Source organism: Ictidomys tridecemlineatus, chromosome 6 (genome assembly GCF_052094955.1).
Source record: "Ictidomys tridecemlineatus isolate mIctTri1 chromosome 6, mIctTri1.hap1, whole genome shotgun sequence".
Classification (NCBI taxonomy): Eukaryota; Metazoa; Chordata; class Mammalia; order Rodentia; family Sciuridae; genus Ictidomys; species Ictidomys tridecemlineatus.
In genome coordinates, this window is record NC_135482.1 from 17,878,475 (window position 1) to 17,897,902 (window position 19,428).

A 19,428-nucleotide genomic window follows, 5' to 3' on the forward strand; every position below is an offset into this window, starting at 1 on the left:
TTAAGGAATACTGTAAGAATCTACAAATTCATGTTTATTAAATGTGGCACTCAAACATCCAGTGGGTCAAAGAAGGAAATACAATGCAAAACATTTTGAGATGAATAACAACAAAGTACAGTGTATAAAACTTATGAGATGCAGCAAAAGCAGTGCTGGGAAGGAAGTTTGTATCTGTGAACCTACATTAGAAAAGAAGGTGTCAAATCAGCAACCTAATTTTATACCTTAGAACTAAAAAAAAGGACAAACTAGCACCACAGCTAACAGAAGGAAGAAAATAAAGATCAGAGGATAGAGAACCAAAAAGTTGGTTCTCCAAAAAAATTGAACAGAATTAACAAGCTGTTGACTAAACAGAAGAAAAGAGAGAAAGTATACCCAATAAATATAATCAGAAAAAAATGAGGATGTTGCTTTTTTGTTCTTAAAAAATATGAACAATTATTACCAACAAATTAGATAATCTAAATGAAATGGACACATTCCCAGAAATAGAAAACTGCCTCAAGAAGAAGGAAAATCTGATTAGACCTATAACAAACAAAAGAGTTTGAATCTGTAAAAAAAACTAAAACTCCCAACAGAGGACATAATGCCTCACTTGTAATTCCCACCAAACATTTAAAAAATTAACACCAATCTTTCTCAAAGACTTTCAGAAAACAGGAGGGAACACCTTTTAACTTATTCTGTGAGGCCAGTATTACTCAGATATCAATAACCCTTAAGAAAGAAAAGAAAATACAGACCAGTATCCATTATAAATATACATGCAAAATCCTCACCAATGTCTAGCTAAAGTGAGGAAACTTTCTTAGAAGAAAATATAAGGACAAATCTTAAAGACCTTGGAGTTGACAATGGTTTCTTAAATACAACACCAAAAAACATATAAAACACAAGAAAAAATGCATAAATTCAATTTAATCAAAATTAAAAACCTTTGGGCATCAAAAGAGGCTTGTTAGAAGGGTGAAGAGATAACTTACAGGGTAGGAGAAAATATGTGTAAATCATAAATCTAGTAAGAGTGTTGTATTCAGATACATGAAAACTCTTATAATAATTCAATAATGAAAAGACAACCCAGTTTAAATGTGGAGAAAGTACTCGAATAGACAGTTATACAAAGAAGTTATACAAATGCTATTCAGTACATGAAAAAGTGCTAAATATCATTGATTATTAGGGAAATGCAAATCAAAACCACAGACATTCACTAAAATAGCTATGATTTAAAAATGGGACAATAACAGATGTTTAGGAAAATGTGAAGGAATTGGAACCCTAATACTTTACTGGAATCATTATAAAATGGTACAGTGCAACCATTATAGAGGATAATTTTGCAGTTTCTCAAAAAGTTAAGTGTTGAATTATCATGTGTCCCAGCAATTCTACCCCTAAGTATATACCCAAAAGAATTCTGGAAATGTGTTCAAATAAAAATTTGTAGAGGAATATTTCTGTCAATGCTATTCTCAAAAGATGAAAATAGCTCAAATGTGTGGATTTATCAGTGAATAAATGGGTAATCAAAATGTGTATATCCATATACCGGAATATTCTTCATGAAAGGAATGAAGTATTGATACATGCTACAACTTTAATGAACCTTAGAAATATTATATTAACTGAAATAAGCGAGACCAAAAGGCCACATTTTTTGTGATTCTATTGGGATAATGAATATGTTGTGGAACTACATAGTAGACAACACTGTAAATGTACCAAGTGCCCTTGTGTTATGTATTTTAAAAATGTGAATTTTGTAGTACATCACATTTTTTAATACTAGGCTTTAATATGTAAAATATTATAGCTTCATCGAAAGAATATTTTATTGTTGCACATATACAACAAAAGAGACTACAGCATAGCACAGTTTTACGATATAATCTTAACATCTATACTATAAAGGGCAGAGAAAAAATGTCTCTGACCCAGTGTCTCTTTTAAAAAGTAATTTTTGAAATTACTTCACTATTTTGATCTATGCACATTTTCTAATGTTTGATTTTGACATTTCTAAGAGAGAGATAATACTATAATTAGTAGATTGGTGGCCTTAGTAACACCATTTTAAAACAGCCTATTTCCTCAGTAGATTCATGAAATACATGTTTTTGTTTGAAAATTGGCATTCTGAATCACACAGAATAAAGATTCACACTGTGAACTAAGGTGCTACTGATAATATGAAATATTATTATGGTAGAAGATTGGTTAAGTTTTTATCAGATTCCTTCTAGTTTTAATCTATGATCTGTGCAATATTTATGAAAACTGAGATCTCAATTTAGCCTATTGAGAACAATATATAGTTACAAAAAAATTAAAGTGCCTTAATTGTATTATATTTTTATAGAATAAATAAACACATGTTTATAGAATAATAGTGTTAAAACTACATATGTCTGCATACTGAAATAGTCTTTTTTCCTCTTTATAATGAATAGGATTGCATATCAGAAAATAACAGGAAATTTTAAGGCAAAGGCAAGACTACCAAGTGCATGGTCCACGGATATTATTGGCATAGAGTACAGTGTAAATAGTGCCATCTGGAGTTCTACAGCATCATAGCCCTGAGCAAACTACAGTATTACAATAAAGGCTTGTGTTAGTCATAATAGAACAAGTTAAATAGGCTTAAGAGAAAGAGGAAATAACATAGCAAAACAATCTATAGGATGTTAAGTTGAAAAACAGAAGGAAAATATTGCAAATCATCCAGTTTGATATGTATAGCATCAAATAATTCAGTGTTTTGCCAAGGAACAAAGTATTGAAAAACATTGCAGAAAACTTATCTTCTCTCTTGAAATGTTCCCACCTTTTATGAGTTTCTAAAGCTTAGTCTGTCATTTGAAAGTTATATAATTATTAGTATTGGTGACTCTTAGCCACTACCTGCCCTGTGGCACCCCAATCATTAGGACAACCAAAAATGCCACTTACTTGTTGAGAACCACTAATATATTGTTTTTATGGCACTATTTTGAGCATTTAAAATAATGCTCCAAAATCATAAATCAGTGAATCTGGGTAAAGGAATGAATACAACTATGTATGTGTCGCAGTATCTTTATAAAAGTGTTATTACAAAAAAAAAAAAAAGCATCTAACAGATGTGTTTAACAAAAGAAATTCCCCAATAAATTCTGGGATTACTAGCCGTTCAGGATCTTGTATGAACATATATACACACAAATATGTATGTGTACATACATTGGGTCTTATAATTAATGGTTTGATCTGTGTGTATTATATGTGCTCTTCTATGCAATTGTACAGGAAGACATAAATACTGACATTCATAGTTATGACCCAGTATCATCAAAAGGAAGTAAAAATCATTACAATGTTTTAGAGGTAAAAAAAAAAAAAGTACATATTCATTTAGGTAGATTTATTGTCTCCTGCCTCCAAAAGAAGGTAAAGTGGTATTTAAATATTTTAATAAGTTAAGCTTATTATTTAAAAAACTCACAGAACATCTCATTCCCAGTTAATGCCAAATAGCAGATGTTCTTTTATATCAGAAACAGTACCATTCTGTAAGAACAAGTCAGATCAACAAGTATTTAGTAAACACATTCAGTAGAATCAACATTTAGTACTTTGGGGGATACAAAAGAAACATACGACCCAGTACTCACTGTATCTACAAAGGATATCAGAAGTAAATCCATTTTCTGTTCCTCCTTACCCTTCAATAATCTTTTAAGATATTAGATTAAAAATTTATGGCAAAGGAAAATTGACTTCTAGAAACTAGGAATATTTTAGTTTAAGACTAATGAATTAGAGACACATAAGGTACCATTCCCTTCATCTGTAAAACATGAAATAATTGTAAATGCCATGTTCTAGCTAGGATCATTTTTTTTAAAGAATGGGAGAAGGGACAGGACATAAGAAATAAAGAATAACTTTGTTTTGTTTTGTTTTGTTTTTAGGAATATAATCACACTATCGGATAAGGGAATACTAAATTACCTAAGCTAGTCACTAATCCAGTAGTATAGGGTTACAAGAGGAAAAATGTTAGAAGAGGGAAAACAATGTTTATCAAATGTCTTTTTTGTACCACATGGTGAGTTCTTGCCATATCACCTTTGTCTTGATACATTTGAGAGTCTTGTAAGATCCCTAATTAGAGTGCAGTAGTCTTTCTCCCCCACCCCAGTTGGGATCACAAAATATGTGATATATTTAAAAACAGTCCTAGTGGGAAGCAGACAAAAGGGGACTGAGAACCTTCTGAAGATAGGCCAATGAACTATTCTTGGGAGGTAATCCGTGTTTAGGAGCACATAAACCATGCCTAAATAATTCCAGATATGAAGTGAAATCAGGATAAATTCCTATTACTCATTATAAGGTTATGGTTAAATCAGGAAATAAAGTTTGCTGCTTATCTTCTAAAATTCCCTCTAATTTCTAGAATACGTTTAATCAAGAGTAATTGTTGTATAAGTTTAGCAGAGCTTTGAGAATGGAGTAAAATTGATAGTTTGTGTTGTTTGATAATACTCTCAATAAATAGAAGTTAAGGATTCTGTGTATAAAAAAAATACTGTCTGAAAATAATAAAACCTTGTGATCATAGTTTCAGACCTTTTTATTCAATGAATAAAACCAAATGTTAATGAAAGATTATTATATCCTAAAAATCAATAAAGTGATTAAAGAATTTTCTAAAATGTTGCATGATGATGTACTGCTAACACCACTCTGTGATATTCAACACTTTGTTCTTTCTCATGTGCCCTTCTAGATGAAATACAAAACCAGTATTTATTAAAGTCTTTTACCAAACCAGTGATTACAGTAATTTCAGCTTGCCTTATGTGGCCCTCATGTGGTTACATTAAGTGAATTATATAAATGGGAGTCATGTACAAATACTTTTCAGGTTTACTTTGAAATCCTTTAATGTGCATAATGAGGACTACTTTGCCTTATCTATAGTTTTCATATTTAGCATGTAGTCAAATTTTAAATTGTAAAGTTTTATCGAAACTTTTGTTGGACATCATGAAATTCTCATATTTCCTAGATAGTATAAAGGGTATTTACACAGGATTGTGTCAGTTAAAGAACTTACAAGTCCTACTCTGAACTCCTTAAAGATGAAATTATATCTGATCTGTTTGGAAACTACCATATGGTATTTCTTTGCAGTTGAGTTTAATTCTGATGAATGTGACAAAATTTATCACAATTCCCTTCCTTGAAAAATCTACCTATTAAGTTTTTAAATGAGATGTTAATTCTGCTATGGGGTATCTTCTGTTTCTCACTTCTGGGATATTAAACTTGTAATTTCTGCTTAATTTCTCTTTTTAGTTCTTATTCAGAAGTTAGTAAAATAATCTATTAATGCTGCTAGCAAACTATCACTACTACTAGCTCAGTAGACTTGAGTACTTAAAAACAATAGGAGTCAGTCAGTCTTATTTTCTAAATATATTTGAAGATACTTTACTAAAGTATCTTTTATAAAACTCCTACTTCAAGCTATCATGCCATTTTGGTTTTGCTCCCTTTTAAAACTTTTATCTTTCAATGTTCTTCAGAGTCTGAGCCATTACTAACAAAGTTTATTCACCACTCTAACCTACCAAACCCACTATCAAGATTTGTCAATCTAATCCCTGGATTGGGGCCTACGTTTGAACTTCTTTTGTGCTTAAACAGTTATTTCAGCAATAAATTATTTATTACTTGCTTTATTTACCTTTCTAGTTGTGTGTTTACTTACTAAAGAAATATGCCATGGCTTAACTTTTTTTTTTTTTTCAATCATCTACATCATAAGTATCTTGGTTACTGATTACTTGGAAATGAGAGAGAAAATCCTCAATTTGCTATCACAAACTCAGTGAAAAATGTGTTTCTTGTTTAGGATACACAGGAGGTCCCATTCTTGCACTCAGGGATATTGTAAAATGCCTCTTCATCCTTATAACTACATCTCTGTAGTATTACTTTTGTTCTTGTTTTCTAATTTAATTATTCAGTTCACTGATTCATATGATCTAGTCATGTCTTTTAGAAAGATTGTGGTGTATTCTTTGCTTTACCCTTTACAGAGGGCCAAATGGATACAGATGTGTCATTTAATCTCATCCATTCCTTCTTTTGTCTGTGCTGTCAAAAACATTTGGTAGCAGAAACTTCCTTCTACAATGAACTCCCTAGGAGACAATGAGCTGCCAATTAAAAGTGGAGAACAAAAAGAACAGAGTATTATCCAGGAAATTTCCTTTTGAATTCTCAAACAGAAAAATCAACCTCTGCTAATTGTCCATTGAAAAGTCTTTTGAGAATATCTAAGATATCCCAATATGCCAACACCAAATTTATAGTACCTTTTTATTAATTAAATGGGATAATTGTATTTGGGTACTATATGGTAGGGATACTTAATGAAGTTCTGCTGAAAAGCACTGGTTCTGAAATGAGGAAATAATTTTAGCAATAAACTACTAAAAGTAAAGTAAGTATAATTCATAATCTTAGACCTAGTTAACTCTTCATCCATCCTTTTTATGATTAACAAGAACAGTTCTATTTAGGACTACAGTAATGGTGAGAGGGAAGATGTTTGTTATAATTACAGTTCAAATTGGGTCAAAACTGTAGTTTATTTCACTTGAGAGTAATACTTTACCAGTGCCTTTGGATTCACTGGGTCTGACTTCTTAATGTATTAGCAGATGATCTTTACCTTAAAAGCTTTTCCTTTGCAAACAGTTAAATATGTATACATGTGTATTTCATATAGCTCCTAACTTTTTGGCCCAGGTAATTTAACCTGGTAACATTTATGCCATATTTCTATAAGTAGTCCATTGTCGTTTCATATATTTGTTTATTAAGAAGACAATGAGCCCTTAAAATTTAATTTTTTTAGTAATTTTATTATTATAAAAAATTTTCTTGCTGAATAAATTTGACAATACTAAAACCTGAATTTCCAAATTTTAAATTTGTTTTCCTGTTATGGTAGAAGCCCTTTTTTTTTTTCCTTTAATGATCTAGACCAGTAGTTCTTAGAAAACCAAAAAGTCAGTAAACTCAGGAAATCATTTTGAAAGTTTGCCTACCTATCTTATTCAGATATACAACATATATATGAAAAAAACATTTGCCAATCTTTTTGTATTGGGCCCAAGCTTTTTTCTTAGGTTATGAGTCATTGATTGGCATTGGATTCTTGTTCTACATGAGCAACAACCATAATACAATGTCTACAATGAATACAACACTTACAAAAGTAGTCTTAATTCAGAATACATCTGAATTTTGAAGATTTTTTTGTTGTTATTTAAGTTTTTGTAACTGTCTCACATACCTAATTTAAGAGGGTCTTTTTTCCCTTTTAGAAATAGCCTTAGTTGCCAATAACTTCAACAAAAGAGCTCTGTCATTTTCATGTTTTATCCATTTATATAATAACAATTATATAATTACAACAATAAGACTTTACATCATATATATAAACAATGGTTTGCTGGGGAAAAAAACCCATATTCCCTCTTGGTAAGCATACAAGAAATACGTAAGTGGGAACATTAAGAAATTGCTTTCTCTTTCTCTTCATTTCTACAGAGGGAGAAAGGAAGAATCTGTCACAAGGAAATCCATTTATAGAGCTTCTGTATATTGTATTCACTACATTTTAAAACTTACATAAATATATACATACATAGATATATAAAAAGAACAATATAAAATGCAAGAATTACAAAATAAGGCCAACTGAAAAGCTGTGCCTTTTGACATTCTGACAGTATTTAATCAGAAATAAGAGAAAGTTTTAGCTTTTTTCCATTGGTAATTAAAAACGAACAATGAAAGAAAGTATGAGTACAGCTAATTTGGAAAACTGTTCAGTGATACCTGAAGAACATATTTGTAAACTATGGTCCAGCAATTCTGTGCCTAGGTATGTACCTAGCAGGTATGTGTATGTAATGGGGGTGGTATATGTATATCTATACTCAATAAAATTGGACCATGTACAAAAGGTTTATAGTGGCATTTTTGGTAATACCAAAAATTGGAAACAACCTAAATATCTGTCAGCAGTACAATGAATAAATATGCTGTGGTATACTTAAATAATGGAATACTTTATAATTGAGTTGTTAAGTCTTATTTCTCTTTTTGATAGATGAGAATGAAGAGATTACAACATGCAACAAAGTTTGCAAATCTCATAAAACCTAATGACCAAAAAAATATGTAACATATGATTGTAAAATACAAACAAAAGTAAGCTATGGTGTTAGTAGAAGTTAGGATAGCAGTGTTAGTAGTCAGCTCTTCTGTGAAAAAGCAAGGAAATGTGATGGGAACACAAGGCAACTTTTGGAATTCTGGAAATACTCTGTGGATTTGGGTTCTGTTCTCATTGAGTGTATTCAGTTTTACTTATATACCTAAGATTTGTATACTTTTATTACGCTTGATATATTTTTTAAAAAGCAATGTGACTTTATCTGATGAAACTAATGTGAACTATATGAACCATGTAGTAAAGACAAAGAAAAATGAGTTGAGTTCCATAAAAGGATTTGAGAAGGGCTTAATTTTATAATTTATCAAAAAAGGAAATAGGCCTTAACAACCTAAATTATACCATCTGTAGCTAATTTGGTTAGGATAACTTATTTCAGCCCAATTTGTTGTATTTTGCATACTTAGTTACTTAAGTTTGCAACCACTGAGAATTATTGAATAAGCATATAAATATGAACCATAAATCATTTTATCCTAGTCCCCCCAAAATTAATCTAGATCACTCTCTTTAAACCTTCCTTGTTCAAGTCAGTTTTTTTAAAAAATTAGGTTCTATTCAGGATAAAATACTATTTTAAATTTTGGCTTATTGGAATATACTTAATTAGTTGACAATTTTATATAATATCTCAACCTAGATTTTCTATTCCTTTTCTCTCCTTCATTTGAAAATGTTGAAAAAAATCATAAAAATGTATGGTATGTATTTCCTCAATTTATATAGTAGCCAACAAAAAAAATCATATATATTAGAATAAGATCAAAAGAATGGATGTTTTAAACCATCTTCTCATGGGATTCACTGAATTTGGAAGAAAAATTTATGGTGTTTCAGTAGTGGCAAAATATATGCAAGCCCAGTGCTATATTATGCAAATGAAAATAGAGAAGAAAGAAATATTCAATTTTCATAATTAATAATCTCATTCACTGTGGGAAGTGAAACTCAATTGTATAAACCGTTGGTAAATGTGATTCCCCTCTTCTATTAAATTGTAATTGTCTCCCCTGTGTAGTAAATGCAGATGAAAAGTGTTGATTTAGCAAAAGAAAAGTGTATGCTTCAAATATTTAATCAAGAAGATAATCATAAAAAATGTTAGTTTATGTGCAACTATGATACTCTATAATTTCTATAAGGAAGAAAAATATTTGCAATAATGTCATTTAACACAGAGTAGCATTGTCTAATAAATATATCTACATTCTTTGAAATAAAATTTAACTCTATGCATAGGATATATTCCTGAAATTTTTTGAAATTGTTTTCATCCTAAAGAGAGATAAACTATAAAAACCAGAAGAAAATGAACCCACGAACCCAGGGTCTTAAGCATGCTAAGCACAGAATCCACTGGTCTATGCCCAGTCCCTGAAGTGTTCAGTTCTCAAAGACCATAATTCTGTGGGCACTTTGCCAGCCACCTACTAATTTCTATCTTTGCATGCTAATCTCTTCCAGTACCATATAATAGTAGCTGAGTAAGAAGACTTAAGTTGACATAGAAAGTCTGGGTGGGGAATAGCAGTTCTCAGAACAAAGTACTATACCTGAGATTATGGAGTCTTAATTCCCCTCTGTAGGTGGGAATGCATGGGAGATCCATGTCTGAGTAACCTGGTCCTTGTTACCATGGATTTGTAACTAATGAGGACAAAAAGAGTAGGAGGAACCAAGTGCCCGGTCTTCAGCACACTTTAATCTAGTAGCTATCAAGTCCAGCTACCTTTGGGAGAGAACACTGAAGAAGTGAGCCAGATTGGAAACTGTATAACATAGGAAGTATCCTCTGGGTTGGAAACCCAAGGTACATGGCATAAGCAATTCCATCTGTGGAAAATGATTATGCCTCTAAATGCACATCACCACTTCATATTAGCTTCTTTATATGTTATTTTTAAAATGAAAGTGCTGGGTAGGGGGTGGGGGTTAAGCATTTCTGGTTAATTGAAGTGACTACTAGGTGAAAATGTACCCTGATAATTTACCTAGAAGCTTCAAGATTTTGCCATAAGGTAAAGAGTATAATTGAAAAACAGATTATTCTGTTGCTATCTTATATTAATTAAAAAATGTGTGTCTCTTTGTTTCATGATTTTAGTAAAACTAAATTCTTCATACCACTTTTCATACTTTCTAATAGCAGTGTTAATTGTCTTTTAAAATAATTACAAGTGTTTATCATAATTTGTAATAAGAGCTTTGAATAAATTTATGGAAATTTGATTTTACTAGTAATTTATCAAGAATATTTAACATTATACTCTTATTCTTTTATTAGGATTTGGAACTTGGAAGGAGCACAAACAGCTCATTTTGTTCTTCATTCCCCTGGAATGAGTGTGTGCTGGCATCCTGAAGAAAATTTTAAGGTTATTATTTATAACTTAGCTTTCTTTAATCAGCTGAAAAGACATATAAGATACAATACATATACCCATAGAAGAGAAAAATCAATGGCTTCCCATCTCAGAAACACTAATTGGCATGAGTACATTTGGATTAGTCTAGATATCTGTACTTTAAAAGTTTATCTAAAATTGTTAGTTTTAATTTGACAGCCATCATCCACAAGTGGCATTTATTCAGAGTACACTTTTCCTGACGTTTAGCAGATTTAGCCTAAAAACTTATACCCAGATGATCTGGTAGCATTGTGAAGTTAATAAAGGAAAAAGGACAGGCACAGTGACACCTGCCCATAATCCCAGCATCTCCAAAGGCTGAGGCAGGATTGTGAGTTTGAGCCAGCCTCAGTAATTTAGTAAGGCCCGCAGCAACTCAGAGAGGCCCTGTCTCAAAATAAACAATAAAAAGGGCTGGTTATATAACTCAGAAGTAAAGCAACCCTAGTTCAATCCCCAATACCAGAAATAAAGAAAAAGATAAAAAAAAGGCACATCCAAGCTTGTGAGCCATAACATATAAACAGGAAGCATTAGTGACTTCAGGCAGATTTTCCCTGGTTACAGTGATGTTCGATTTCTATTCGGAGTAGAGCTTCCTAAAAATACTAAAGGTACACTAAGAGGTCTGATTATCAATTGGTCTTAACTCTCATTTCACTGGGAAAACAGGAGCCATTCAGTAAGAGTTGTTATTGATGGCTCATGCCTGTAATTTCAGCAGTTCAGGAGGCTGAGGCAGGAGGATAGTGATTTGAAAGCCAGCCTCACTGAGGCCCTAAGCAACTCAGTGAGACCCTGTCTCTAAATAAGATATAAAAAGGGGCTAAGGGTATAGCTCAATGGTTAAGCACCCCTAGGTTCAATCCCCAGCACCAAAAAAAGTTATGTTGTTGGCCAATATTTTTTATTTAACATCACTACATTTATTATATCTGAGTAGAATCTAAGAAGTTTCAGCTTTCTTAAAAGTAACCTTTCAGCTGTTCTCTGAGGTTCATTCCTGTCCCTTAGGCATCCTATTTTCACAGCCCTCTAATGTCTTTATACACTTTATTCATTCTGTAATGTCCTTAAGTTTGCACAAAATGATAAATTTGACTGACCATGGCAAACAAATAATGCTCAAGTGCACTGGGCCCTCAGCTAGCATTTCATTTACTTTTCATGGTACTCTTATAGTCTCAGATGATCTCCATTTCACAGATAAGGAAACCAAGGTTCAGAGAAGTTAAATAAACTTGCCCAGAGTCATATCACTGGTAAGTGAAAGAATTGGCATTTGAACCTAAGCAACTCAACTCAATAGTTTTTGCTGTTGATGATTGCAGTCTTCCATATTTCCTTTAAATTTTAAACTTTTACACCTTTTATTTCTAAACATTTGAATCTATTGCCCATAACTTTTAACTTGGGTTCTGTTTTCCCGTCTCTTGGTCCAACCACTGTCTAATTCAGTGCCACTTCTTTTAGAAATTACCGCTGATATTTTCAACACATAAAATGTCCTTTTCCTTAATTCTTAATCCCAAGGCAGCTTTTTCCACCATGGAGCACCTCTGTCTTGAAAGCCCTAGCTGCACTACCCTAGTCCTCTTGAGTAACTTTGCATGTATCTTTTTCTTTTTGTACCGTCATCTTTTTTTTTCCCTATGTATTTGTGAGTTGTCCCAAGGATTAGTTTCTACTGATACTATACCCTCTTGTAATAGGGCGTAATAAAAGGAATAAGTTTCCTTCTTTAAGTTATACTCTGACTTTTAAGGAAGAAATACATGTAAATACAGCATCACAGATAATAAGTATTAGAATTTTTAAAAATCTACTTAGTAGACTACTAACATAAAGAACAAATAATCAAATCTTCTCACAGCTTTCACAGAAGAGGTAAGCCCCAGACTGCCGGTGTGTTCTTTGACCCTGGGATTCCTTGGAAATTTGTTTCAGGCCTATTAGGTCTTTTTATGAGAATTATGCTCTGGATGTATGTATGAACAAAATGTTCTAATTTATTCATGTTAGATGCTTAAGTGTTATTTCTGAATCCAGGTTCTAAATTTTGTTTTATGCCTAGATTTCTCCCCTAGAGCCATGAATCTACTTAAAACAAAGATTCTACCTAAATGTTAATACTGCTATGTTTAACTACAATAAACTACTTTTTTAAAAAATGACCTAGATGAGAAGTATGAAAATTTATTACAACATCTATCTCCAAACGTGTAAATTAATGCTGAATTTGTTAATATTTCAGATCACTTTCTTCCATATGCTTTATTTTTCTTCTAAAGATCATTAAAATTCCTTTTATATTTAATATTTCTATGATTTCCTAATGTTTGGAAGTCCCTGCTCCAAATCACATTAACTCACAAACCTAAAGTCATATCTAATTCTTTCCTTCCCTCAACAAGCATTTCCATGCCTTCATGTCCTAACACTACTTGTTCCTTCATTTCACTAACTCTTCTTGTTCCTTTCTTCCTTAAGATGCATCTTCCTTTTCCTGTTCTCTTAGTTAGCTTGCATCAGGCATTGATTGTTTCTGAGGTCTCTGACTCTCCACTCTTTGAAAATCCTTCTTCCTTTTTGGTTAATATTCTTAAAATAACAGATTCACATATCACTCCTAAACTTAGAAGCTTAGAATACAGAAAAGTGTCAAGAGAATTGGTTTAGAGTGTGGACTCTTGTGTTAACTGCCTGAAGTTAAGTTCAAGCCTGCCACTCAGTAGTTGTTTAAACTCTCTCATTTACTGCCTTCATTTCCTCAACTTATAACATAGATACTTTTTTATAGCATCACTAAATGAGTTAACATTTCTAAAATCCTTTTGAAAGTACATAGTAAGCAGTCAGATGTTGAAGGTATTTTTTACAGCTACAACAATCTAGTGCTTTTCAGTGGCCTACCATGTCAGATCAAACACAGAATTTTTGTGCTCTTATGCTTGATCTTGATGGAAAAAACAAAAGAGAAGAGAGTTGGGTCTCTGATTACCTGTCTCATAGAATTCTTACAAAAAAATCACATGGGATATAAACTGCATAAAGGAGCCATATAATCCGGAAATCACAAAATACATATAGTAAAATGGAAATTTTCTTGAGATTAAGGCTCATGTATTTTATCTTTGACTCCTGTTGAAATTAACAGTGTTTACATGTATATTTGTATAAAGTTGATCCTCATTATTCACAGATTTTGAATTTATAAATTAATCTACTTATTAAAATGTATTTGTAACCACAAAATCAGTATTCTTAGCACTTTTGAAATCACAGGCATGTGCAGAGCAGCAAAAACATTGAAACATCTAATGTGCACATTCCCACATAAGGTCAGACAAGGCAGCACTGCCTTCTTGTCTTAGTCCTCGTAAAATAAATACATGTCTTTTCCATGGTCTGCTAGTGGCACATTTTTTACATCTTTGTACTTTTTATTGTTAATTTTACTGTGTAAAATGGCCCCAAAACACAGTACTGAAATGCTATATCGTGTTCCTAAGTACAAGGCAGTGCTATGCCTTATAGAGCTTATAGAGAAAATATATGTGTAGATAAGCTGTTTTCAGGAATAAGTTATAGTGGTTTTGCTTATGAAGTCTATGTTAATGAATCAATATATGTTACATAAGGTGTCTTTAAACAGAAACACAAAGGTATGTGTGCATTGACCAGTTATGAAAAATGATCTTGGGAGCTTCCAAGAAACTAACCCTATATTTACCCTAGGAACACTTGTTCAAAATTTGCTAATTCAGTGTTTGCAGCCACTTTAGAGCACCTAATTCCCACAAATAATGAGAGTCAACTGTATATATAAATAAAGTAGATGTTCAATGGAGGACTGTTAGAAGAGTAATGGAATGTCTGCCAAAACCCCTGAGCTAGAGATGGCCTATCTTGTTAGAAGTAGTAACAACATTTTATGCTATTTTGTGATACAAGTCCAATCACATTTTAGCCATATAGTAATTTTTTGAGTCTGATATAATTGTCCCCATTTTATGGGTGAGAAAGAAGTAAATTTCAGGTCTTTCATCAGATTATGGCAGAGACTAGGAGTTTTCATGCCAATTTCCACATTCTTTCCAGTCTACCACTGTTAGTTCACACCTTCAGTGATGTTTTTATCTTAATATAATCAGAATTTAAACAGCATTCTTAAAAAGAAAGAACTTCACACAGAATTTTATAGAGCACTTTCTTTGGGCATCAACAGCTCATATACTTAGATAGACACAGCACTCTCTTAATTTGTGCATTTGATAAGTCACAGATTAAAAACACTGATTATTGAATATCTTAAATCAGTGGCATCTTAGAAAAAAGGGAATATTGAGTGTGAGGCTACTCATTTAATCATTGCAACAACCCATTAGCTATCCTCATCCTCCAATTTCCAGTTTAGAAATGAGAGAGCTGTTGATCATATGTTGGAGTCGATCAGTTTTTAATTGGAGGAAGCAACCCTTGCTACTCAGAACTACCTGAGCTCTTCAACTGTTCCAATGCTGCCTTCCACTCTGGAAACAAATTGCATAAGGATGTATAATACAGGATATATACTTGGCTATCCTTGCCAGACAATAAAGCTAACATAAAAGGTTAACTTTTCTCAGAATGAATGTTTAGGTTGATCTCTTCTGCCTAGCATCATCATTTAAAATTGTTTTTTTTGTTGGGGGAGGGTGGGCTGGGGTTGTGGCTCAGTGGTAGAGTACTTGCCTCACATATGTGAGGCACTGGGTTCAATTCTCAGCACCACATGTAAATAAATGAATAAAATATAGGTCCATCAACACTAAAAAGTATTTTTTTTAAAAAAAAGTTCTTGAATCTTTAACTGAAGTTTTTGTTTCTTTTTTCCCCATATTTTTGCATAGCTTTCTTATTTCCTTTGTGTTTTATCTCTTTTTAAACATAAGCATATGTTTACTTTTAGTAGTATAGCATTGAATCTCTGCTTGTTTCTCAGGGTTAGCTAGTGAGATCAGTGGTTAAGTGTTCTTTTCTTTTTCTCACTTGCAGCTGATGGTTGCAGAGAAGAATGGAACAATCCGATTTTATGATCTGTTGGCCCAACAGGCTATTTTGTCTCTTGAATCAGAACAGATACCATTAATGTCAGCACACTGGTGCTTAAAAAACACCTTCAAAGTTGGAGCTGTTGCAGGAAATGATTGGATAATTTGGGATATCACTCGGTCCAGGTACTTCCTTAGCATGTTTGTCTCTTGCTAACCAAAAAGCCAGTAACAACCACTAAATGATCTGCTGGGCTATGCTTATAATCTGGACCTCCAAGTGGAATGAAAATAAGTGTCTCCTGTAGAAGGGCTGGAGCTCTGGGTTTCACATAACATATTCATGCTTTGCAGGTTTACTTTGGGAGTAACCCAGAAAGGACAACGCAGAGGAGGAAATCTTTGATCTGAGCAATGTTTACTTATGTTAGAAAAGAAGAATAACTCTGATCCTGTTGAAAGATGTGCCCTATGATGAATGATCTTGTCATAGTTTATCTATTTTAACTGGGTGCTTACTTGGAATTTTGTTACAACTTAAGTATATTGGGCTTATAAAGAGAAAACATCATTAAAACCTTAATTTCATTTCATCTACTTGAGTCTAACACACTAAAATCACACAATGCAAAATCCTTTTTTAGTTATCCTCAAGAGACAAGACCTGTGCACATGGATCGAGCCTACCTATTCAGGTAATGAACCATTTTTCTTGGAGGTTTTGTCTTTTGGTCTAATCTACGAGTGGGGGTTTTTCCAGATATTTTCTTTGAAAAATTTTATAACTCACAAAAATACATGTTGCCACTCTGTCAGTATCACTCAACATTTGAAATATATATTATGCTTCCTTATTGTTCTGCACTGATAAAGATGTAAATGTACTTACCTATGTTTACTTTATAAAAAGCTCATTGTTGTGTTTTAAATGGGAACATGCCAAATAGTATATTTCCTCATCTTTGACATGATGGCTTTCATTTTTACTTAAATTGACATGCCTTGATCTTTTTCATTCATTTCATTTTTCATACTATTCCATTGTAAAGTGTAATCAGTTAGCTGCTTTCAGTTTTAAACAACAGGCAAACCAAATAACAGATACTACAATCAATAGAACATTTTTAATATGTTATTTTTCATCAAATCTAAAATATCCCCCCCAAAATTGTAGGACTTGGGACACCATTATTGAGAATAAAATATATTTAAGTAATGTAAGAATGGCATAAATATAAGCTGCATCCTGACTTCAGAGCTGGTAGCAAACAAATATTTTTAAACCAATGATCTGTGGTACTTAAGAAACTGTGTGGGTGTTGGTTTAGCAGCTCTCCAGTGTTAATAAAGAGATCAGACACTTTTTATTCTTTCCTTTGCCATCCTCAATGTTCAGGCTTGAGGCTAGTTGATTCAAAGCTCTAAGATGGCTACCAGAGTTGCAGGCATCTAGCCTCATGCCAGATTGTCTAATGTCAGAGGAGAACCAGGAGCACTCTCCTTTCATTGGGGATTGCTATGACTGCCTTAAGCTAGTTATGTCTCATCTCCTGGAGTTGGACATACTGTGCCAGAAAAAGTTGGGGTTCAATTAGCCTAAAAAGGGGGCAGAATAACTGTTGGTAGGCAACTAAGAATGTACAAAACTAGCCATGTTTTTAAATCAAACCCAGGTCCCGCCTGTGCTAGCGACCGCTGTACCGCTGAGCCACAATCCCAGCCGCCACCCCACACACACCATTTATTATGCTAGCTAGGCGTGTTGTCAGAATTCCAGCAACACTGATGTGGTGAACCGCAATGTCCAAGATGCCTTGAAGCTTAAATATTTAAATATTCTAGACATTTATATCATCCCAAAGGATTTAAACATATAAATGTATTGCTAATTTTATAAGAAATGTTAATAACATTAAATTTATTTACTAAATGTATTCTACTATGAGATTTTTATATCTGTCTGTTGTCTTATTTGTGCCTTGTATTTCTGACTACACTGTTTGCCCCTTGGGTAGAAGAAAAGGACTATGCTAACCTTGTGTAACCTTGGAGCTTAATGCAGTGACATAATAACAATAAATATGGCACTGGGACTGTAGCTCAGGGCAGAGCACTTACCTAGTAGCATGTGTGAGGCACTGGGCTCAATCAAAAAAATAAAATAAAGGTGTTCTGTCCATGTATAACCTCAACCGAAAAAAGGAAAACAGAAAACAATATTCACGAAATGAAAATATATTAATAGCTAACTATAATTATTTCCAGTCTAAATGTAAAACCACATTACCAGATTTAGAATTAGAAAATTTTTGCTTTTGTGCGAGGTGGGGGAGAACTCATTTCAGAAAACCTCATAGTTATCCGTAGTAAGTTGTGCTTAATTCTTATGCTTTCTCATTTCTTAGATGGTCCACAATTAGTGAAAACTTGTTTGCAACCACTGGTTATCCAGGCAAAATGACAAGCCAGTTGCAGATTCATCATCTAGGACACACTCAGGTAATGTCAAAATCTTTCATGGAATATCTGTTTTTTTAAATTTGTGATTTGATTTTTTCACAAATTTGTAACTTGTAACTAAAGACACTTATGTCTTTTATCTGCTTAAATTGAAAGAGAAAGCATTTTCAATGTTTAAATCACCAGTGACAACGAATTTTCTTTTTTTGCCAGAATCCATGTAAGAGTCATAGTTCTTCTGTTGCTTCTGTATTTTCTCTTTCATCTAAATATATTAATCAAATTTGGCTTATTTGGTTGATGCCAACTGCAAAAATTCTTGAGTCAGGACAATATCAGTTATTTATAAATGGATTGTAGCCTTCATTCAAACTGGTTACAAATAGATAATTTGCATTTCACCTTTGATGAAGCATATTTTTAGTATTTCTGCTCTTAACGAAGATAATTTATCAGTGCATTTATTATTTTTAGTTTTCATTTATGAGCTTTGGGCATTTATTTTGCTTCTTTAATTCTTCTCATATTTTATAGCCTGTCCTCACTGGTTCTGTAGCCGTTGGATCTGGCCTTTCCTGGCATAGAACTCTACCACTGTGTGCAATTGGAGGAGACCACAAGCTGTTGTTTTGGGTGACTGAAATATAAAATAAATTTTCTTTGTACTTTAGATTCTTAAACTTTGTATTTTTAGTACATATTTTGGAAACTCCTTATTTTTATATCAGATATACTGTAAATTCTAGAAATGTCTCAGTTACTGATTTTGTTAAATAAAATATTGATGATTTGAAAAATCATTTTCTTACTCTCTATATTTTTTAAAATCATCATGTAAGACTATATAATTCACTTAGCAGCTCAGCTCCAGAGAAGAGATGATGGGAAAAATAATTTTGATTTTATCAAAGTACTATTCCAAGGGTGTTTTGTCAAACATTTACAAAAGGAGAATAAGATATTTCCATGTACTCCGAAAGTGTGTACATATTTTTGTTAGCAATCTATATGTTTAGGGATGTTAAACTTCCTCATTATTTATTAAAGATTGTTAGTCAATTTAATATTTTTTAAAAAGGTTTTCAATTTCTTCAAACTGTGACTGATTATGTTACCCTGCCCTGTGTGCAGAAGCTTTGGTCTGGACTTGGCGCTCTTAAAATATTTGGTGTAAGGGATAAAATTCACCAGAAAAAATGACTTGTGATTT

General features: G+C 32.6%; 1 protein-coding gene across 2 annotated transcripts in view; it reads left to right on the forward strand.

Annotated features, from left to right (window-relative positions):
* The window catches only part of Nup37 (nucleoporin 37), a 37,405-nt gene extending 18,389 nt beyond the window's left edge, over window positions 1-19,016 (forward strand). For both annotated transcript variants that reach the window (XM_005322356.4, XM_021724475.3), the window contains exons 6-10: window positions 10,602-10,692; window positions 15,763-15,944; window positions 16,403-16,453; window positions 18,164-18,257; window positions 18,753-19,016. In XM_005322356.4, the coding sequence (XP_005322413.1) occupies window positions 10,602-10,692; window positions 15,763-15,944; window positions 16,403-16,453; window positions 18,164-18,257; window positions 18,753-18,866 (532 nt within the window). In that variant the 3' untranslated portion in view covers window positions 18,867-19,016. The remainder of the gene's footprint in view (window positions 1-10,601; window positions 10,693-15,762; window positions 15,945-16,402; window positions 16,454-18,163; window positions 18,258-18,752) is intronic.
* Window positions 19,017-19,428: the final 412 nt, after the last annotated feature.